Source organism: Pongo abelii, chromosome 15 (assembly GCF_028885655.2).
Source record: "Pongo abelii isolate AG06213 chromosome 15, NHGRI_mPonAbe1-v2.0_pri, whole genome shotgun sequence".
Classification (NCBI taxonomy): Eukaryota; Metazoa; Chordata; class Mammalia; order Primates; family Hominidae; genus Pongo; species Pongo abelii.
In genome coordinates, this window is record NC_072000.2 from 106,287,932 (window position 1) to 106,311,878 (window position 23,947).

The following is a 23,947-nucleotide window of genomic DNA, read 5'->3' on the forward strand; positions in this document are numbered from 1 at the left end:
CAACCGTTTTGAGGAGTTTAGTAGGGGCCTGAGACCAAAAAGTTTGAGAGCTACTTTTCTAAAACAGTGCCACTCAAAGGCTGCAGCTTCAACAGCCTTTAGGCTTGTTAGAAATGCAGATTCTTGGCCAGGTGCGGTGGCTCACACCTGTATTCCCAGCACTTTGGGAGGCCAAGGCTGGCGGATCACATGAGGTTGGGAGTTCCAAACCAGCCTGGCCAACATGGTGAAACCCCATCTCTACTGAAAATACAAAAAATTAGCCAGGCATTGTGGCAGGCACCTGTAATCCCAGCTACTTGGGAGACTGAGGCAGAAGAATCACCTGAACCCAGGAGTGGGAGGTTGCAGTGAGCCGAGATCGCACCACTGCACTCCAGCCTGGGCGCAACAGAGTGAGACTCCATCTCCAAAAAAAAGAAATGCAGATTCTTTGGGTCCCACCCTAGACCTGTGGACTCTCGGGGTGTGTTGCAGTGCTGTGTGTTTTCACTGTTCTCCAGGTCATCCTCAGGCAACCCAACACTTTCATAACTGTTTTGAGTAATCGTCCTGCATTGTCCCATCTTTGGATCGTCAATTCCCTCAGAGAACAACTTGTTATACTCTTGCATTTCTTCCACTGAATTCAGCACACTGCCTTTTATAGACTCAATAAATATTCAATATGAGGTTTTCTGCATAGACTTGGGCATTAAGACTAGTCTTAACAGTCACAGATGAAAATAACCTGAAGATCAGAAAAGGAATTGCTTGGATTGGTGGTTGAATGAGTCGGATGACTCAGAAGTACTTCGCATTAGAGTGGACCTCTCTAGAATTACCCAAATCTGTTGTGCTGGACCACTGAGAAGGCAGCCTGGTGTACTCAATCATGCAAGAAATGTGTATTGCAGACACCATGCTACCTCTTGGGGCTACCCCAAGGAATAAAATAATATAGTCTCTACCTATATGGCATCCACCCTTACTGGTCTGGGAGACAAGAAGAGGCAGCAGACATGATACGAGGGCCAAGGACTGCAGTGGCGGTCAGTGTAGGGTCTGGTAAGAGCACAGGCATAGGAGGCCTAACCCCTTGCCAGGGCGCCCCAGAGAAGTGGCCTCTACACCAGCAGCCAACGCTTCAGGACTAGCTGGCTCAGTGAAAGCAATATAGAGAAGGGAAGGGGAGGGGAGTGTTCCCAGCAGAAGGAACAGCTCCTCCAAGGCCCAAAGACTAGAGAAAGTAAGACGTGTTTGGGTTTGAGCCAAGCCTGGAGCTCCCGATTGGGTGGGGCTGGAGTCTACATCCTGGGGAGCTTGATGGAACCTGAGGACTTGAAGTCGTATGGGAGAGCTGGGACCACCCTGTTTGCTCTGGCTACAGTGTGAAGAATAGATGGGAATGGGTGTCAAAATGACGCATGAAGGGACCATCTCAACACCTACTGCAGCATTTCAGGAGAGAAGTGGTGGAATGAGCCAAGCGGCTTTGATGGCAGAGAGAAATGGGCAAATGCAGAGATATTAAGAAGGTAGAAACACGATTCGGGGTGGATTTGATTGAGATTCCTGGGGAGAGGAACCAACACGCAGGTTTCTGACTTGAGCAAGTGGAACGCTGGTTCAGGGGAAAGAGCATGGCCCTGGTGTAGGAAAGGCCTGAGATGGGTCTCATCTGTTAAGATTATTTAGAACTCTTTGGGTTAACGGAGGCAGACATCCCATTCACTGTTGTTTACACTCACAAGGGAGTTTAACACGCAGACACTGGGTCATTCACACTTAGTCCACAGACTCACAGGAACAGCTTTTCCTTCCGTGTCCCATGTCCCCGCTCTCTCTATGCAGCCTTCCCTTCTTTGGGGCATCCCTCTATGATGACAGAGGAAAGCATGGCCCTTGCTGGCTGGCCAGAAGAGGCCTGATGCCTCCTGTCTCCTACCTGCCCTTGATCCCATGACCGTAACTAGGGAGATGGAGTACTGTGGTTGTGACTCAGACTGGGTCATGTGCCCACCAAACCATGCGATAGAGTCAAGGAGCAAGAATTCCCCAGAAGGGAGGGAGTTGTGTGCTTCTCTGGGCAGATGAAACGGTCGGATCTGTACCCAACTTTAATCCGCTAACTGTGCTACTTTAGGTGAACGGCTTGGTTCTGCAAGCTTCAGTTAGTGCTGCAGACAAATAACTGTAATGCTTCTGCCTCACAGAGCAGCTAGGATGAAAGGGGAACACATGGAAAGCTGGGCAGCCCCTGTGACAAAGTTGTCAGTGTCCTCGGAAGTGGCCAGAAAGGGACAAGCCTCCAAGATTTCTCAGAACGCTTACCAGGGGGACGCCTCAATGCAGCCTTCTTTCTTCATATTAGTACGGGACTTATTTCTAATTCTTACTCCAGACTCTGATACCTTGAGGTTACTTAACTTTTTTTTGAGACAGAGTCTCTCTCTGTCGCCAGGCTGGAGTGCAGTGGCATAATCTCAGCTCACTGCAACCTCCCAGGTTCAAGTAATTCTCCTGCCTCAGCCTCCCAAGTAGCTGGGATTACAGGCATGCGCCACCACACCCAGCTAATTTTTGTATTTTTAATAGAGACAGGGTTTCACCGCATTGGCCAGGATGGTCTCAAATTCCTGATCTCAGGTGATCTGCCCACCTCAGCCTCCCAGAGTGCTGGGAATACCGGTGTGAGCTGGCGCGCCCAGCCTCTATTTTCTTATTTAGAAAGTTATCATGCTGTGGAACTACTTCATAGAGAGTTAGTTAGATTAGTTTAAATGGTGATTGGAAGATTAAAAATACGTGGTCTGAAGTATGATTTCATGTTTGTAACATATAAACAAATTCATGAAAATAAAATCAAACTTAGGGAGAGAAAGCAACTTGTGAAATACTCTACAGAGTACGGTGACCCAGTCCTGTGGCACCATCCACACCGCAGATTGATTTGGTTCCATTTTATCGATAGATTTTTAAAATAAACCTGAAGGCCTGGCCAACATGGTAAAACCCCATCTCTACTAAAAATACAAAAATTAGCTGGGCATGGTGTCGCGCATCTGTAATCCCAGCTACTTGGGAGGCTGAGGCAGGAGAATCGCTTAAACCCTGGAGGCAGAGGTTGCAATGAGCCAAGATCACGCTACTGCACTCCAACCTGACGGACAGAGCGAGACTCCATCTCAAAAAAATAAATAAATAAAAAATAAAGCTGAAGGAATATAGTACAAACTGTTAATAGTAGGTGTCTTTGGGTGGTATCATGAATTTTTCCCTTTTACTATACACTTTTGTAATTTTAAAAAAAATTCACAATGGGCCAGGCACAGTGGCTCATGCCTATAATCCAACTTTGGGAGGCCAGAGCAGGAGGATCACTTGAGATCAGGAGTTGGAGACCAGCCTGGGCAACGTAGCAAGACCTTGTGTCTACAAAAAAAATTTTTTTAGGCCAGGCACAGTGGCTCACACCTGTAATCCCAGCACTTTGGGAGGCTGAAGCGGACAGATCACCTGAGGTCAGGAGTTCAAGACCAGCCTGGCCAACGTGGTGAAACCCTGTCTCTACTAAAATTACAAAAATTAACCAGGCGTGGTGGCACATGCCTGTAATCTCAGCTACTCGGGAGGCTGAGGCAGGAGAATTGCTTGAACCCAGGAGGCAGAGGTTGCAGTAAGCTGAGATCATGCAACTGCACTCCAGCCTGGGCGACAGAGTGAGACTCTGTCAAAAAAAAGAAAGAAGAAAGAGAAAGTTTTTTAGTAGCTGGGTGTGGTGGCGCACACCTGCGCCTGTATGCCTAGCTACATGGGGCTGAGGCAGGAGGCTTGTTTGAGCTCAGGAGCTTAAGGCTGCAATGAGGTATGATTGTGCCACTGCACTCCTACCTGGGCAACAGAGCAAGACTCTGCCTCAAAAAAAAAATTAATAATTATGTACCACATTTGTCATCATCAAAAACCAGTAAAGATATTTTTCTTTCTTAAAAATAAAAACAAGCGGCCAGGCGCGGTAGCTCACGCCTGTAATCCCAGCACTTTGGGAAGCCAAGGCAGGTGGATCACCTGAGGTCAGGAGTTCGAGACCAGCCTGACCAACATGGTGTAACCTCATCTCTACTAAAAATATGAAAATTAGCCAGGCGTGGTGGCGGGCACCTGTAGTCCCAGCTACCCAGGAGGCTGAGGCAGAAGGATTGCTAGAACCTGGGAGGTGGAGGTTGCAGTGAGCCAAGATTGCGCCACTGCACTCCAGCCTGGGCGACAGAGCAAGATTCCATCAAAAAAAATTAATTAATTAATTAATTAAAAACATAAAATAAAAACAAGCTATCTGTATGTAATAGTAGTACTGTTTTTATCAGGACTCTTGTTGTTTCCAGGGAAAACTAGTTCATCACATTATTTTAATCCGCACTGTCTGTAAGTGATTTGATGTTGACTTACACGTTTTATGGGCATGAGAGTGTTCTTAGGATCTGTTGGCCGGGTCCTGGGGGAGGTCTTACACCCTGCACCCCCAGATGGGTGTCCTGTGCTTCACTTAGGGACTGATGTGGGGCACGTTCCTTCTTCTATTTTTATAGCTGATATTTACAGTGTGTTCTGGAAAGTTTTACTTGCTGTAAGGGTGGTGATAGTTTGGGAGAGGAAAGAATGTGTTGAATTAAAAGGGATAGTATATTGACCAGTGGAGTTTCTGTCAACAAATTTATTTCAGGTGAGGATTTAAATCATGCATTCCCAAGCACTTTTTGAAATCCAGAGAATGATTTTTCTACTTTAAATATCAGTAAGCTGTTTTTTAGAAGTTTGTTTGTTCTTACAATTTTGAGATTTTCCTTTGATGTTTTTAAATTATAAAAGAAATACATGCTTATGTGATAACAAATGAAACAAATACGAAAGCACTTTAAAAAGTTAATCTTTTTCCTACTTCACCCCTCCCCAGTTCTACCCATCTCTACCTCCAATCAGCCAATTCATGTTTATTGTATTTTCAGAAGGCTACTGAGAAACTTTTGGGATGATGAGTATGTTCATTATCTGATTATATGATTTTTTCACAGGTATATGCATATGTTAAATATCAAATTGTACACTTTAAATATGTACAATTAACTGTATATAAATTATATCTCAGTAAAGCTGGGTGTTTTCAGATGTTCAAAGTTCTTAGGTATTTCTTTTGGTCTAGGGGTGCAGTGAAGAAATTACTAAGACACCAAGGGCATTGTGAACCAAGAAGTTTTGGGAACTTTTGACCTAGTGAATATCTCTCCATAACTTTTTTTAAATTAATTTTTAATTTACATATAGTGAAATTCATCCTTTTTTGTGGCCAGTTCTCGGAACTTTGATCAATCTGTATAGTCACTGCTTCCCCACCACAGTCAGGATATAGAACAGTTTCTTCTGTTTGTTTGTTTGTTTGTTTGTTTTTGAGACGGAGTCTCTGTTGCCCAGGCTGGAGTGCAGTGGCATGATATCGGCTCACTGCAACCTCCGCCTCCCGGGTTCAAGTGATTCTTCTGCCTCAGCCTCCCGAGTAGAAGAACAGTTTCTTCAACCTCCAGAAACATGGTTTTATGCCCACTTTGTAGTCAGAGCCTTCCCCTTCCTTTCTCTTTGCCCATCACTAGTCTATTCTCTATCACATCATTTTGTCTTTTCCAGAATGGAAACACCATAGAAATGGATTCAATGTGTAGCCTTTGGGTCTAGCTTCTTTCGCTTAGCTTGATGCATTGGACATTCATCCATGTTGTCACACAGTTTGTTCCTTTTCCTTCTCAGTGTTGCTTCATTAGATAGAAGTAACACCATTTGCTTATCCATTTCCTATGGGGGGATATTTGAGGTGTTTCCAGTTTTATTTGGAGCAATAAAACTCTTGCAAATACTTACATACCAATTTTAGACATAAGCTTTTATTTAACTTGGGTAAACACATAGGGATGCAATCGCTAGGTGAATGGTAAGTGTGTGTTGAGCTTTCTAAGGAACTGCCAAACCGTTTTCCAAAGTGACTGCTCCGTGTGATTCCCCCACCAGTGCATGAGTTCTCATGCCTCCCGTATCTTTGTCAATATTTGGTGTCATCAGTCCTTTTATCTCATTTTGATTTTAATTTGCATTTCCTTAATGACTAATGATGCCAGGCTTATTTGTTTGTCTGTTTGTTTGTTTGTTTTTTGGAGACAAGGTCTTGCTCTGTCAGCCAGGCTGGAGTGCAGTGGCTCGATCATGGCTCACTGCAGCCTCCACCTCCCAGGCTCGGGTGATCCTCTCACCTCAGCCTCCTGAGTGTAGCTGGGACTACAGGCGCCCACCACCACACCCACCTCATTTTTGTATTTTTAGTAGAGACAAGGTCTCACTGTGTTGCCCAAGCTCGTCTCGAACTCCTGAGCTCAAGTGATCCCCCTGCCCCAGCCTATGAAAGTGCTGGGATTCCAGGCGTGAGCCACCACACCTGGCCCAAGCATTTTTTCCCTGCGCTTTTTGTTGTTTGTATATCTTCATTGGTGAAGTGTCTGTCCAAATCGTTTGCCTGTTTTTCAATTGGGCTTTTTTTTTTTTTTTTTTTTTTTTAGTTTCGAGACTTCTTTACATATCTGGGTACAGATTTTTTGCAAGATATGTGATTTGCAAATATTTTGTCTCAGTCTGTAGCTTGTCTTTTTTTTTTTTTCTTAAGTGTCTTGTACAGAGCACAAATGTTTAATTTAGATAAAGTCCAACTTAGGATTTGTCCTTTATCAATAGTGCTTTTGGTAGCATATCTAAGAAGTCTGCCAAACCTAAGCTCACCAAGATTTTTCTCCTGTATTTTCTTCATCGTTTCACATTTTACATTTAGGTCTGTGATCCATTTTGTCTGCAGTTCGTTCTTTGGCGTATGGATTGCCAATTGTTCTGTTTGTTGAAAAGACTGATGAATATCCATTGAACTGCTTTTGTGCCTTTGTCAAAAACCAGTTGAGCATGTTGTGAGCCTTCTTCTGGACTCTGTCCTGTTGAGTGTTTGTGTATCTCTGTTTGCCAGTCTCACACTGTCTTCAGTACAGTACTTGATAGTAAATTCTGAGATCAGGTTGTGTGACTCTGCTATAACCTCTTTCTTCTTTTTGAAAATTGTTTTGACTATTCTAGTTATTTTACCTTTCCATATAAATTTTAAAATCAGCTTGTTATCTACAAAATATTCTCCAGGGGTTTACCGCATGCAGTGAACATGTAGACTTGGAGACCATTGACCTCTTAACAGTGTGAGCTTTGCAGTCCGTGTACATACCATGTCTCCCCATTTTGGTCTTCTTGTTTTGTAGTTGTCAGCAAACAGATGCTATAAATATCTTCTTAGACTCATAAATTAGTATTTTGGTTTTTGGTTGTCATTGTAAATAGATCTGTTTATTTTCCATTTGTAATTGTTTATTGTCTTTTTTCTTGTAATTCTATCAGGTTTTGCTTCATGTTATATATATTCATACAAATATTCAGTGTATATCCTCTTGGTGAATTAACTCTTTTACCATGATAGATATGACTGTATTCCTGGTAATATTATTATTTGCTCTGAAATCTACTCCGTCTGACCTTAGTATAGCCATTCCAGTGCTCTTTTGACTAGTGTTGGCATGGTATGTCTTTTTCTTCCCTTTTACTTTTGATCAGTTCATATCTTTATATGTAAAGTGGGCTTATGGTAGATAGCATATTGTTGAGTCTTGGTTTTGTTTTGGTTTGATTTTTGTTGTTGTTGTTGTTGTTTTGTTTTTTGTTTTTTGTTTTTTGAGACAGAGTCTCGCTCTGTCGCCCAGGCTGGAGTGCAATGGCACAATCTCAGCTCACTGCAAGCTCCGCCTCCCGGGTTCATGCCATTCTCCTGCCTCAGCCTCCCCCGAGTAGCTGGGACTACAGGCGCCCACCACTACGCCTGGCTAATTTTGTATTTTTAGCAGAGACGGAGTTTCATTGTATTAGCCAGGATGGTCTCCATCTCCTGATCTCGTGATCTGCCTACCTCGGCCTCCCAAAGTGCTGGGCTTACAGGCATGAGCCACCGTGCCCGGCTGAGTCTTGCTTTTTTATTCAGTCAGACAATCCCTGTCTTTCAGGGTGTTCAAACCATTTATTTTTCATGTGATTATGAATGTACTTGGGTTTAAATGTACCACCTTCCTATTTTTTTTCTATTTGTCCCACCTGTTTATCGTTTCTCTTTCCTCTTTGTCTGCATTCTTTTGGATCAATTGAGTACTTTTTATGATTCCATTCTATCTCATTTGTTGACTTCTTTATGATAACTCCATATTGTTTGATTTTAATTGTTAGTCTTTTCTAGAATACACCTTTAACTTATCACAATCTACCTTCAAGCGATAACATACTATTTCGTATAGAATATAAGACATTTACAAGAGTATACTTCTATTTCTTCTCTCCCAGCCTTTCCGCTATTACCATACATTTTAGTTAGTATGTTATAAACCCCACAATATCTTATTATTTTTGTTTTAAAGAAATTTAAGTGATTTTTAAAAATCTTTTATATTTACCCAGATAGTTACAATTTTCAGTGTTCCTCATTCCATTGTGTAGATTCAGATATCCATCTGATATCAATTACCTTCTGCTTGAAGGACTGTCTTAATATTTCTTATAGCACAGGTCACTGATGAGAAATTCTTTTAGCTTTTGTGTATCTGCAAAAGCCTTTCTTTTCTTTTGCTTTTTTTTTTTTTTTTTTTTTTTTTTTTGAGACAGGGTCTTGCTCTGTTGCCCAGGCTGGAGTATAGTGGTGCAATCATGGCTCACTGCAGCCTTGACTTCCAGGCTCAATCAATCCTCCCACCTCACCCCCAACCCCAACTCTGCCCCAGTAGCTGGGGTGACAGGCACATGCCACCATGTCCAGCTAGTTTTTTTACTTTTTGTAGAGACAAGGTCTCACTAGGTTGCCTAAGCTGGTCTCAAACTCCTGGGCTCAAGCAGTCCTTTCATCTTGGCCTCCCAAAGTACTGAGAGTACAGGCGTGAGCCTGGTCTTGCCTTCAGTTTTGAAAGATCTGCTTGCTGATATAGAATTCTGTGTCGACCGTTTTATCCTTGAAAAACTTTGGCTCGCCTGTTGTCTTGCTTGCATTATTTCTGATGAGACGTCTCCTACCATTCTTTTCTTTGGACATAATGTACCCTTTCCCCCTCTGGGAGCTTTCACAATTGTCTCTTGTAGTGCTCTTTTTAAGCCATTTGATTATGATGGGCCTTGGCATGGTTTCTTTCATTTGGCCTGTGTTTAGCGTTTGTTTATAATTTTCATCAATTTGAGAAATTGTTTAACCATTGTCTCTTCAAATATTTTTTTCTGTCCCATGACCCTTTCTCTCCTTTAGGGATCCCAATAACGTGTATTAGGCTTCTTAGAGTTGATGCTGATGCTCTATTTCTCTTAATTCTTTTTTTTTCCCCCCCTGTGTTACATTTGGATAGTTTCCTTTGCTGTCTTCAACTTCTTTAATCTTTTCTGCCATGTCTATTCTGTTAATTCTTATTACAGTAAATTTTTCATTTCACACATTTTTTTTTAATTAAGTGAGCAAGTTTAGTTAAGCAACTAGAGATCTGTGGGTACGTATTGTTGTTGTCATCTCTAGTGGTTTGATTTGTGTCTTTTTAAAATACCTTTCATGTCCACCTAACTTTTTGGACACAGAATACTGTATTCATGTCCTTGTCTGCTAATTGTAACATTTGTGTCAGTTCAGTTTAGTTCAGTTGACTGGTTCTTCTTCTCATTATAAATCCTTTTCCTGCTTTGCGTGTTTGGTAATTTTTAATTGGATGTCTGACATTGTGAATTTTGCTTTGTTGAGTGCTATATCTCTATTCATGTTCTTGAGATTTGTTTGGAAATGCAGTTAAGTTACTTGGAAATAGTTTGATCCTTTCAGTTCTTGCTTTTTAAGATGTTTTAGGCAGGATCAGTTATATTAAAACCAGAGCTGATTATTCTCCACCACTGAGACCTTTCTTTCTGATTAGGAAGCGGGTGCCCTATGGATTATGAATTTTTCCCGTCTGGTTGGTGGGAACAGACACTGTTCCCAGCCCTGAGCAAGTACTGGGTTCTCACTAATCCTTTCAGGTGGTTCTTTTCCCAACCTCTGATAGTTTCCTCACACAAGTATGCTGATCTGTACTCTGCTGAATAGTTGAGCGACCTCTACAAATCACTGTAGTTCTTCTCTCTGTGCAGCTGTCTCCTCTATGGAACTCTGCCTTGCAAATTCTAATCCCGTTTGAATCCTGGGTCCCACCTGGGTTCTTTCTCTCCCTGTACTACAACCTAAAAATCTATCAAGGCAGGAGCCTGGGGCGGTGTGGGACGCGCCTCACTTGTTCCCATCTCAGGGATCACTGTCCTTATCCTTCGTTGTCTGAAATCCAGTGTCTTGAAAACCATAATTTTATATATTTTTGCCCAAATATTTGGTTGTTTCAGGCAGTAGCATAAACCTCATCCTTGTTACTCCATCTCGTCTGGAAGCACAAGTCTGCTTCATTTATAATAGATACTCAATAAACACTTAACTCCGTCCACCCAGGGGATCTAGCAATTATTATAAAAATGAAAGACTGTTTGCATAATTTATAATGTCATAATTTCATACGTCATTTGGTGGTTAGGGGGCATGGCTGTGCATACATGACTGGGAAGTGATAAGGAGTTTAGCTCTGAAACTTCCCTTCTCAGTTGATTTATATCACATTGGATACAGAGTATGTTCTGCTATTCTAAAGCATTACTAAACTTTCTCATACCTTACTGCAAAAAGAAATCAGAATACATGATAAAGCAAATATATTAGAATGTTAATGGTAAAATCTAGGTGATAGCTATTCACTATAAAATTCTTTCAACTGTATTGCATTGAAATTTTTCATAATGAAAACCTTGGGAATACATCATTCAGAATCTATACAAAACTAATCTTTGGCCCAGAGTAACTTAAGAGCACTTCCAAATCCAGTGTTATCTTTAAATGACACTAGTTGAATTGAATTATAAGTATTATGAATTATTTCTTATGTATAAATATTCTAAACTCAAAAAAAAAAAACTCATGCACATAACTATAAATGATTTATTTTCATGCTTATCTGAAGATGATACCCTATATTGTTATGAAATTGTAGAAAATTAAAATATTTGTTGTTTGAAAAGTTTAGACTAAATTTCCTTTATTAAGTATTCTACAAAGGTTTGTAAGTTGTTTGTTTTTTTTTTTTAAATTTGAGACAGAGTCTTGCTGTGTCACCCAGGCTGGAGTGCAGTGGCATGATCTCAGCTCACTGCAACCTCCACCTCCCAAGTTCAAGCGATTCTCCTGCCCCAGCCTCCAGAGTAGCTGGGATTACAGGCCTGCGCCACCATACTTGGCTAATTTTTGTATTTTTAGTAGAGACAGGGTTTTGCCATGTTGGCCAGGCTGGTCTTGAGCTCCTAACCTCAGGTGACCTGCCCGCCTTAGCCTCCCAAAGTGCTGGGATTACAGGGGTGAGCCACCACGCCTAGCCTGTAAGTTTTTATTTCCATATCTTTAACTGCTATTTAGGAACATATTTGAATAGATTGTAAAAATAACAAGTTATTCAAAGTAAGAATTTTCAACGTTGTGGTTCTTTTCTTGACTGTCACGTCATGGCATCTATTTGGAGGTGAAATCGATTCTTTGAAAGCAGCTCTTGCTGTGGAGGAAGCACGAGGTGGATTTGTGGGAAGAAGGCTCTGCTCTCTTACCTCTCGTCACTGCCGAGCACTCATGTGCAGGAGGACATTAAAGCAAGGACTTCCCGGCCACCCAGTCATACTTGAGATAAATATTCCAAAGAAAATGTACAGCATCATAGAAGAGCTTAAAATTAGGGGCCCAATTAGGACTGTAATTACTTTGCAGCTGAGACATAAAGGTTTAATGAGACATTTTTCACAGTTTCCAGGTAATTAATTGGTGTTGCAGTTAATAAGGTGACTGATGCGCGCTTTTCCCAGGATCCATTTACTCTCAGCAAGTGTTTGAGGACCTCCTAGGTGCCAGGCACGGTGGTAGGTGCTGGGATTGCTGTGCATTTATGTTCTCTAGATGATAGCTGAGTTCTGGTGCCATGAAAGCAGATTCAAACTCACTTTACAAATGGGGAAAGGGGTAGTTTCTCCCTTTAAGACTGCTACTACGATTTTTACTATTCTACCTAAATTTTAAGTTAAGTTCATTGAGTTCATCAAAAATTCAGTTTAAGATTGTGTCTGCTTTATACATTGCTCTGTGAAGTTCCATCTTTGTAATATGATGTCATCCCACATCAAAGGTTCCTCCGTTTTTTCGGGCATTCTTCAGTGCCTTTTATTAGAGTTTTCTGCTTTCTCCATCAAGGCCTTATAACTAGGTCAGTAATTCCCAGGCACTTTGTAGTTTTTGTGTCTGGGTAGCTGGAGTCTTCGTCTCTGTTTCTTTTTTGTAATTGCTTAATTGTTAGTGGAAAGGTGGTTGCTGTTGGTTTCGTATTTTTGATATTTGCATGTGGTAGTCTAGTTGTGATGGTCTGTCTGTTGCTTCTGTTTTCCAGCTATATCATTTGCAAACAAATGACAATTTTGTATTTAAATATATATATATATTTTTTGAAGGGGCTTAACACATTCTGCCCTTCCCAGAAATGTATCTCTTAGCAATATGACTGGTAGAACCTAACAGTTCCATCACAGGAGGAAGTGTTCTGCAGTAACTGTAATTTGGCCTTTGATGGATTCATCTGTTATAAATCCTGTTGACATGAACAAAACAGAGAATAAATAACAGAATAGCCCTTGTGGTTTTGAACAGAGAACTGTAAATAATCAAACCTTTCTTTCCTGTTGCCTCTAAAGTTAGACTATCAGCGTTTTTGTTTTTGTTTTTGTTTTTGAAATGTATCCCTTCATGTCTTAAAATTTTTATATGTTACACTGCTGCAGTTATGGCATAAATACTCACTCATTGGTAATGAATGATAACACATACAGAAAGGCTGCATGATATTGCTGAATTGTAAGAATTTTCCGTAAAGTTGCTTCTTGGGCCATTCTAGTTTACATGTAATTTAATAAATTTAGCAATTTGGAGAACATCTGCAGGACTGATGTAAGTACTGAAAGTGGAAGTGGCAGGGAGGCAGCAGAAGCAGGTGCTTCCTGATATTAACCAGAGTCAGTCCTGGCACAGATGGGGCCGTGTGAATCACATGCAGACATACGTGTGCACTCACGTGCGTGCCTTTATTTTCGTGTGGAGGTCGAACAGTCACCAACGTTTGGGAAGTGCTGTGTAATGCTAACTGCTCATGCATAAGGTTTTCCCATTTAGTAAGTGCTGTTGCATGCGTTTTCTGTGATTCTCACCAAAGCCCAATGCAAAAAATAAAACAAGGATTTACCCTTTTTTTTTTTTTTTTGAGATGGAATCTCACTCTATCGCCCAGGCTGGAGTGCAGTGGTGCAATCTCGGCTCACTGCAACTTCCACCTCCCAGGTTCAAGCGATTCTCCTGCCTCAGCCTCCCAAGTAGCTGGGACTAGAGGCACCCACCACCACACCCAGCTAAGTTTTGTATTTTTAGTGGAGATTTCACCATGTTGGCTAGGCTGCTCTTGAACTCCTGACCTCAAGTGATCCACCCACCTCGGCCTCCCAAAGTGCTGGGATTACAGGCATGAGTCACCGCGCCTGGCCTTTACCCCTTTCCAACAGAGGAGAAAATTGAGGCTCAGGCAGGCTGTTTGGTCTGAGGTCCTTCTTCTAGGTGGAAAGAGGATGTAGAGAGACTGTTTCCATGAGGCTATGCTGCCTTTCGTGGGCAGTGTGATCCTGTGTCTGTGCCTCTGGGTGTGCGCTGGATCCGTAGGTCTCATTTGAGAGATCACAGTGAACCTGTGTGCTGCACAGAAGACCCAGTACTCCTTGGACCTCAGAGCTTCTTTGGTGTTCACTGCATGACATTGATGTCTTCTCTGTTTCCTCAGACCGGATCCATGCATCCAGGTAGCATGGCAGTGACATTTGCACACAGACATCAGCACCCCAGGTTTCTGTACCTGAGGCTCCTGCCCCTGATTTGCGCCTGCAGCTTTTGTGTTAAGAAATGTTGCTAGGTTAGAAACCCGAGAAGAATTTGAGGTGATATACCGTCTGCCCTCTGTTCCTTCCCCCCACCCAATATTACTTTTTACTTAACCTTTTGTAGAGATATGCACTAAATTAATGCAATGTAATGTGGTACAAAAGGTGTGTAGAAGTTAGGAGTGCAAGTTTTTTTCCTTACACACGAAAAATGACTTTCAATCAATCAGAACTGGCCTGGAATGAACCTTCCTGGACCTAGGTCGGTCATCGGTCAAGGACGCTGTATCAGTCTGCTCAGGCTGCCATAAGAAAATACCACAGGCTCAGTGGCTTAAACCACAGAAATGTATCTTCTCTCCATTCTGGAGGCTGGAAAGTCTAAACTCAAGGGTGTAGCAGGGTTTGTTCCCTGCTGAGGGCTTCTTTCTGGCTTGCAGACGGCCACTGTGCCCTCGCATGGCCTTTGCTCTGAGCAAGTGCAGAGAAGGCGAGTGTGAGCCTTCTACTATCCCTCCTTACAAAGACACTAATCCTGGAGGGCCAGGGCCCCCGCTTATGACTTCACTCACCCTTCCTTATTTTCTTTAAGGACCCATCTCCAAATCCAGCCACACCAGGGTTTAGTTCTTTAACGTGAATGTGAGGAATGGAGGCTACAACCATTGAGTCCATGACAGATACTGAAGAGAGGACGTTGTGTTCAGAGCAAGCCATCTGAGTCGCCTTACAGGCCCTCAGCTCAGCATCAAGGATTCAGTGGGTGTGCAGGTGTTTGAGACGGGGCCTAGCTGCTGGGCTGACTATCGCTGTGCGGGAGAGCTTCAACTGGAAACCCTAATCACTAGCTTTCCTGCTAGTAGAAACCACCAGTTTACTTAGGAATCTCAGCTGACTGGGTGACTCAGTCAGGGCTGTCCAGAGAAACAGCAGGAGAGACAGAGACTGAGATCTCAAGGACTTGCCTTCTGCAGTGGGTGAGTCCAGCGGGCAGGTCTGGACTCCGCGGACAGGCAGCGGGCAGGAGACTTGGCCGTGGTGGACACTGCAGGCCGCAGGTGGGCTCTTCTCAGAGAAGCCGCAGTTTGGGTCTCACAGGCCTCTCAGCTGATTGGTTGAAGCCCCCACATTCTCAAGAGTGATCACTACTTGAAGTCCATTGATTATAGGTGTTAACCACATCTATAAAATGCCTTTACAGCAACACCCACAGCAGTGTTTGGACAGCTGGGCACTGTGGCCTAGCCAGGTTGACACATACGGCCAGCTGGCACAGTCGGGGATGTTTTACTTTTTTTCAGTTATCGCCTTTAACCATGATGGGTGAAATCACATTTTCCTGTCCCTAAATACATCTTGGGCAAGTTGGTTAACTTTTTAGTCATCTCTGGTTACAGAAATCCAATCTAGGTTAAAGCTTTAATCTCAGACCCTCTCCAAATGGCATCTAAGCCGCACCCCAGGCAGCCTGGCCAGGGAGGGACTTGCCGTGGGAGAGGAGGGGAAGCAAGGTTGGCTCCGAGCCCCTCTTGCCTGCCCTCCCCCGGGACTTTGAGCAGAACCCAGAGCAGAGGGGAAGGGCAGCTGCCTGTTCTGCTCAGTTGCTCCCTGTGGCCTTGGCCAGAATGGTGCTGTCTTCCTCTGTGGCATGTGTGTGACTCTCGGGCAGCAGGGCCTCTTCCAGAGGGATGGCTGTTTCCTCTCCCCTGAGACCTACAGCCTCCTCTGTGGGTGAGCTGACCTCTCTCTCCCTTGGCAGCTTCCTGGGTGGTGTGGCCCTACAGCTCCTGCTCTGGCCTCTGTGTCCCTGATGGGCAGCCCCAGAAACCTCGGAAGCGGTGACCCTGCTTTCCTTGCAGGCGCCATGGTTCCTCAGGCCCTGATGTCACAGGCTGTTCCCAGAGTCTCCCACCAGGCAGAGTCCTGTTCACAGATTCCTCTGCCACCCAGAGTTCATGCCCAGGCTCTGCCCTCCCTACACTGTGCTCTGCTCCTGTCGGCACCAGGCAGGGCCCACAGCTCTAACCCACCGAACAGCAAAGTGCCATCTCCCTTTCCTGAAGGTGACCCTGTCCTGTGGGTGACTGGACCCTGACCCCAGTCTCTTGGCTTTGAGAGAGAGGATAGAAAACCCTAGTTCACGAATGCCACACTCCCCGTAGGGGCTAAAGACTCAGTTCAGACTTTCCTTTCTCTGCCCTTCGTGGCGCTAGAAGATATGGAGAGCTTCGGCAGTGGCTGCTGATGACAGGACCAGTTGTGTTACATCTCCACACACCCTGGGAGGAGATGGCGGCCCGCCCAGAGTGTGTGTGTGTGGCCTTTCCTTGATAGTTGAGCTTTCAGCATCTCCTTGTTCACATCTGTGGGCTTTGGGGTCAGGGCGCCAGGAGGGGCAGACTAGACCCCTGTCTGCACCGAGTGCCTGTGGGCCAGCAACTGAGGCAGGGCCATCCACCTGTCAATCACTGTTCTTTGGGAGGCTCCTTGCGGTGCCCTGTACACACATCAGCTTCACAGAGGAGGGGACAGTCCCTGGAGAGTAGACATTGCCAGAAATCATACACCAGTGAGAGTCAGGTTAACTTTCGGTTTTAGATTGCAAACTTTTGTCTTTGTACCTATGTCTTAGGAACATTACTCATACTTTTACTAAAAGTTTTTTTAATTAGTTGTTCCTGGCTTTTCAGCCCCTTTTTTCATCCCTGCGTTTCTACAGTATCCATGAAGGCTATTACAGTTGGTCTTTACATCAGCTCCCCTCTCAGATGACACAGAGAACAAGCTCAGATGCTTGATGCTCAGAGCTTTTATAGCTGATGACTTTCTGAAAAATGATATTAAGGTTTGGAGTTCAGTATCAATACCAGTAAAGAAGAGAAGAAACAGGCAGGTGCGGTGGCTCATGCCTCTAATTCCAGTACCTTGGGAGGCCAAGGCAGGAGGATTGCTTAAGCCCAGGAGTTTGAGACCAGCATGGGCAACACAGCGAGTTCTTGTCTCTGCAAAAAATAAATAAAATTAGCAGAGCATGGAGGTGCGTGCTGGTAGTCCCAGCTACTTGGGAGGCCGGGGCAGGAAGATCATGTGAGCCCAGGAGTTGGAGGCTGCAGTGAGCAATGATGGCCACTGTACTCCAGCCTGGGCAGCAGAGCGACGCCCTGTCTTTAAGAGGAAAAAAGAAAAAGAAGGGAAGAAACAACAGTGGTGACATTGAGTATTAGCTTGGTCTTTACAAGACTGGGTATCTAAAGCCAGCCAAGTTTGCCCTGGACTCTCTAGAAACATCTTCTCGTTGTTGTCGTAGAGTCAGATTTTAATCTTTTATGTCAAAAGTTTTGATTTTGTGCTTCTGAGAGTGGTGGAACTGGGGCTTTTTGTGATCACCTGTAGGAGGCATTCACCAGAGTCCAGTTATGTAACTGGCATATGATCCATTCAGAGATTCAGTAAGGTAACCAATCTTATTTAGACTTAGTGCAAAAGAGGGCTGGGCATGGTGGCTCACACCTGTAATCCCAGCACTTTGGGAGGCTGAGGGGAGCGGATCACTTGAGGTCAGGAGTTCGAGACTGGCCTGGCCAACATGGTGAAACCATGGTGAAATCCCATCTCTACTAAAAATACAAAAATTAGCCAGGCATGGTGGTGCACGCCTGTAATCCCAGCTACTCGGGAGGCTGAGGCACAAGAATCGCTTGAACCCAGGAGGCAGAGGTTGTGATGAGCCGAGTTCGCACCACTGCACTCCAACCTGGGCTGCAGAGGGAGATGTTGCCTCAAAAATAAATAAATACATACATAGACTTAGTACAAAATAAAAATAGGTTATAAATGTATGACGTGGAAACAGTAATCTTTTCTGTTATGTCACTGATCTGTCGGTATGTGTTATACAAGTCCAAACAGACTGAGAGAAATCTAACAGCCTATGCCTGGATGCACAGCCCTGCTACCCCTACCAATCCACTGTGCCCCCGAGCAGTCCTTTCTCTGGAAATGATCCTAGCTGCCGACTCAAAGGTCGTCCCACCCTGACTGTTGCTTTCCTCATCGTTGCAGATTGCAGAGGATGTCGGTGCCATTGTCACACGGGTCCTCCCTGCGTGACGCAGCCCTTGCCATTTCCAGCATTTTCAGCTGTGAATCTCTGCTGTGTCCTTCATCATCTCGTCCCTTTCTTACTCTCATTTTGAACGTTCTCCTTGGTCTTGCACCCACTGGATAGTATAAGACCTCAGAAGTCATCACTGTGCCATCAGCCTTTGTTGGTGTTGGTTGTCATTCAAAGTTTAACAGTCAAGAGTCCAAATAACTTTAGTGGTCAACTTTCGTGCTCACCTGTCCAAAGTGATGTTTCCTGCTGCAGTTTTGATCCAGGCTCTCTTTGAGGACCCACACAGCTTCTGCATTTTGAGGATATGGAGGAGCTGAGTTACCACGGGAAGCAGCTACTGTTAGAATTACCTAAGACTTCATAAAATGTTGTCTGTAAATATTTTAAATGCCCTGATTGTAATTATAGAATATGTGGATTTTAGTTTGCAGTTAACATGTTTCGAACATTACCACCTTCCTCCAATCCTACGGGAGCGGAATTTGACCCAGAGGAAGACGAACCAACGTTAGAAGCAGCCTGGCCTCATCTACAGGTATCGAGCTCTGGGTGACCAGAATCGGAGGGCACCGGTGATGCATGGGAGTGGCCTAGGGTCCACAGAGCGGGCGCACTGGTCTGGGCAGATGGACCTCTCCTCCTCAGTAGCATGGTCCTCGCAAACCCATACGTACAAGAAAAATATTTCAGCAGAATAAAGTTGACGTGTGTGTTTGACCACTTTACAACAGCCAGTGAAGCTGTGGAATTGTGAGTATGTTCTCAGTGAAAATGGCCGCTGTGTTGATGGCCATTGAATTCAGGCCCAGAGGTCCTAAGCCAACAGTCTCCCAGTTTTTGCTCCTCATATTTAACATGTGCCTGCTGGGCCCCCAGGTCCTGCGCTGGCCACTGCCTTTTCCCAGGGCATTTGTAAGGCAGAAGGGTGGTTGGCAAGGAGGCGCCAGGGTCGGCATGAGCAGAGCAGGAGCCAGGCATGCGGGTGGGAGGACCATCCATCCGTGACAGGCGGCCCACGCCGTCCCACCCAGCATGTCTGCACAGGGAAAGAATCGTCCCAGCTCCCGGAGGTCGCGGTTCAGGGTCCACATCTCAGGGCCCTCTTACCTGGCAGCCCCAGAGTTCCTGTGCATTTGGTTGGCTCTGCGCCTTGGCATTGTGGAACACTCTTAGGTGACAGGCTGCAAATCCCCCCCGCAGAGTTGGGTCATGGCCTGGTTTGTGGCATCTGTGCGCTATAGTCTCTGAACAGTGTACTATAACTGATGACATCAGCCATGGCGATCATTTTGTTTAAATGCCGTTTAAGGGTGTAGTCTGTGGGTCTCACCAAATAAAATAATTACCATCACCATTTATCATTAAATTAAGCCATGTAATTTAGCATTAATTCTGTAGATATGTGGCTTTAAGAGGCTAATATTTGCAGACCAATAAAGATTCAATTCCTGGTATATTTTAATCTCCATTCAATAAAATCTCATGTTATTTGACTCATTGTTTTTTTTTCCTCCTAGCTTGTTTATGAATTTTTCTTAAGATTTTTAGAGTCTCCAGATTTCCAACCTAATATAGCGAAGAAATATATTGATCAGAAGTTTGTATTGCAGGTAAGGTACAAATTAGCTGACACTCTCAAAGCCCTGATGGAGTGGTGACACCCAGCCACTAAGTGTCTTTTTCTTCTCAAAGCTTTTAGAGCTCTTTGACAGTGAAGATCCTCGGGAGAGAGATTTTCTTAAAACCACCCTTCACAGAATCTATGGGAAATTCCTAGGCTTGAGAGCTTACATCAGAAAACAGATAAATAATATATTTTATAGGTAAGTCGCGTGTGGATGGCGTTGTCCTTGTGTGTGGTGATGCTCATTTCCCCCTCGATGCTCCCCCACCCCATTGTCTCCTCTGACAGGACTCAGCACGTGGAGGGGGTTTCTCAAAGCCTATTTGTCATGTGCAGGTAGACCCCCTTGTGCACTGTGTGCAGTGGGCTGCGGGGCTCATCCTCCCTGCCTTCCTCCCCTCTCCCCACAGCTCCCTCCTGAGCCACCGAGCTCCCCAGCGCCTCACCCTGGGTCCCTCCATCGTTCCTGTTTCTACTGAAAGGTCAAGTTTCCCGGAAATGTGGATGAATTGGTTCCATCCAAACCAACTGTATTAGTGAAGGTTCTCTAGAAGGACAGGACTCATAGGATAGATGAATATATGAAGGGGAGTTTATTAGGAGAATTGACTCACACGATCACAAGATGAAGACCCACAATAGGCTGTCTGCAGGCTGAGTCCCAAAACCTCAAAAGTAGGGAGACGGACAGTGCGGCCTTCAGTCTGTGGCAGAAAGCCCAGGAGCCCCTGGCAAACCACTGGTGTAGGTCCAAGAGTCCAGAAGCTGAAGAACTTAGAGTCCAATGTTCAAGGGCAGGAAGCGTCCAGCACAGGAGAAAGATGGAGGCCAGAAGACTCAGCCAGTCTAGCCCTTCCACGTTCCTCTGCCTGCTTTATTCTGGCCGCACCGGCAGCTGATTAGATGGTGGCCACCCAGGTTAAGGATGGGTCTGCGTCTCCCAGTGCACTGACTCAAATGTTAATCTCCTTTGGCAACACCCTCACAGACATACTCAGGTACAATACTTTGCATCCTTCAATCTAGTCAAGTTGACACTCAGTATTAACCTTCACACCAGCTTTTTCCTTCTACCTGTGCATCACCTCATTCTTCCCGTGGATTCTCAGTGAGAGGAGGCGGGGCGAGGAGTGATGTCATTCATCTGTAGAAAGCCTGAGATCGGTGCACCTCGGTTAAAGGTTTGGAGACTCCCACTGTGCACCAGGGGATGCAAAGCCCCGCTGGAGCAGCGGGTGGAGGAGGACAGCGTCCAGTGGCAGGCCCACCTCCAGGCCCGCGCCTCCTCAGCCAGCCTCTGCTCAGCTCCAGGCTCCTTCCACACCAGGGCTCTGCAGCCAGTGTTTGAGCCTCCTGGGATGTCTTGTTTACACCAGCCCTTCCCTCAGCCTCCCAGGCTTCCTGAAACATCCCTTCACTGGAAGCCTCTGCCTGACTTGGCGGTGGGTCTGATCTCCCGCAAGGGCAGCCGCCATGTCAGTTGATTTGTCTCACGCCCCACCCCACTGCCAGTTTCGTGCTCCCCACTGCGGTGGCACCAACTGAATGTCAATAGAGGAAACAGTTCCTGTCGTTTCTTTTTGTTCCTGGAAAGTTCACTAAATGAGCAGTTTCTTCTACAAGTTGTAGCTTCTCGGGTCAGCTTGCCTCTAAGGCACCTGACTCCAGGATGTTGCGAGGTAGCGACACATCCTGGTGATGATGGGGACGGTATGATGGCGTGTCTCTGTGAGATAAGAGCATGAGCAGGTCCCACACAGCCTCGCTGCAGGGCCAGGGTGTGGACAGAGCACGGGCCATGGCCTAGAGAAGGGGCCAGGTGTCAGCCACGCCCAACACAGGCCTCAGGGACCTTTCTTAGTCACAGTGACCAAGCAAGGGAAAAGAAAAGGGGCATCTGAGACCCCCCTGCCAAAACCCACAGCCCTGGCCCCTCCCGTCCCATGCCGGCCTGCACAGCCTGCGGCGGGAGCACCCTGCCTTTCCCCTCTGCAGTCATGAGGGTTGCATTCCCTCCCAACCTCCACACCTGATAGGGCATTTCGGCATGAGAGCCTTTGATTTTGTGTGTGGCTTTCCTTTGAACTCCTTCCAAGTACCCCACATCTCATTTGTAAAATGGAGCCCAGTGCTGGACATAGCCCAGACCTGACACATTAACTGTAACAGAGAATGATGTCTCTTTCCTAAATGTTATGTTTCTATTTTATGTTTCTTGGTATCATGATTCCTTTTTAACAAGATCATTACTTGCCTGATGTACTTATCTATGAAAACATACATTATTTCACATACAACAGGTACAATTTAAATTTCCAGTCTTCTTGACCTAAAATTAAAGCTCTACCTAACATATTTCTGTTTTCTTAATTCTAGTAGGTTTTGTTCAGATAGCAGAATCACAAATCTGTTGAACATCTGCATTTAAGAAATAGAAAATGGGCCGGGTGTGGTGGCTCACGCCTGTAATCCCAGCACTTTGGGAGGCCGAGGCAGGTGGATCACGAGGTCAGGAGATCGAGACCATCCTGGCTAACACAGTGAAACCCTGTCTCTACTAAAAATACAAAAAATTAGCCAGGCGTGGCGGTGTGCGCCTGTAGTCCCAGCTACTCAGGAGGCTGAGGCAGGAGAATGGCGTGAACCTGGGAGGCGGAGCTTGCAGTGAGCCAAGGTCGTGCCACTGCAGTCCAGCCTGCGCGACAGAGTGAGACTCCGTCTCAAAAAAAAAAAAAAGTAGAAAATGTTTCATACCTTAAAGAACCTTACGAAATACTTAAATAGATTAGTATTCAAAAGTTATTACATATAATTTAGTTCAGTTCTCACTAAAGGTTTGGTGCTAGAGTATGGCATTTGTGTCTGTGTGCATGCATTTAATAATCTTTTCTGTAATTGTCCTGATATATGAAATCAAAAGCAAGCATACTATCTAGATTCTATAATTGGTTTGGGTCCTCATTATCAATACCACTACCTCCTCATTTCATGTGAGAAAAAAATAAGAAGAAAGATCTTGAGAGTTGCATTCAGCTCATCTAAGTTTTTTTTTCTTTTCTTTTTTCTTTGTTTAAGGTAGGGTCTCACTCTGTCACCCAGGCTGGAGTACAGTGATGCTATACTCCATAGCTCACTGCAGCCTCAAACCCCTGAGCTTAAGGGATCCTTCTACCTCAGCTTCCCAAGTAGCTGGGACTACAGATGTGTGCCACCACATCTGGCTAACTTTTAAAATTTTTGTAGAGATGGAGATCTGTCTCACTGTGTTGCCCAGGCTGGTCTCAAACTCCTGGCCTCAAGTGATCCTCCTGCCTTAGCCTCCCAAAGCACTGGGATTACAGGTATAAGCCACACCCAGCCAGCTTATCTAAATTCAATATAGTACAGCTGTGTCTTGTAAGAAAAAAACATTTTGAACATACTTGGTTCAACTTAACTGAAAATGTAAATATAAGGTTGCTGTTTATTTCTATGGTTTCTCATTATCATCAGCTTAAGTGTGAGTTAAACGGTGCTGTCCATAACCCATGGTGCCTGCTCTGGCACACAGTGGGACCTGGAGGCTGGGCAGGCAGGGCAGTGTGCCGTTCCTTCTCTTGCTGCGTAACCAGCCATGGGTCATGCTCTGTCCTCACCCTGGCCCTGCAGCGAGGCTGTGCAGCACCTGCTCATGCTCTTATCTCACAGAGAGATGCCATCAAACTGTCCGCGTCATCGCCAGGATGTGTCACTACCTCACACCATCCTGGAGTCAGGAGCCACCCCCAGCTCAGTGGCTTCCGTCAGCATGGTCCATCACTCCTCGTGATGCTGTCATCTGCGCTGGGCTCATCCAGACGGTTCTGCTCCGTGGCGTGTGCTGAGGCTGGAGTGTTCACAGGGGCTGTTGAGCCGGTCCCTACATTGCCTCTGTGATGTCTTGAGCTCCTCCAGGTTGTGGGAGTTTCTACAGCCACAGCCACATCCAAGAGGGGAGAGGCAGGACCCCCAGTCCTCCTAAGAGTTTGGCTTGGAACTGGTGCAGAGTGACTTCTGCCCTTTGTATTGGTCAAAGCAGG

The 23,947-nt window shown here is 45.1% G+C and overlaps 1 protein-coding gene across 11 annotated transcripts in view; it reads left to right on the forward strand.

Annotated features, from left to right (window-relative positions):
* The window catches only part of PPP2R5C (protein phosphatase 2 regulatory subunit B'gamma), a 166,351-nt gene that overhangs the window by 102,449 nt on the left and 39,955 nt on the right, over positions 1-23,947 (forward strand). For all 11 annotated transcript variants that reach the window (XM_024231292.3, XM_054529814.2, XM_054529815.2 and 8 more), the window contains 3 exon segments: positions 18,690-18,800; positions 19,783-19,875; positions 19,958-20,088. In XM_024231292.3, the coding sequence (XP_024087060.1) occupies positions 18,690-18,800; positions 19,783-19,875; positions 19,958-20,088 (335 nt within the window).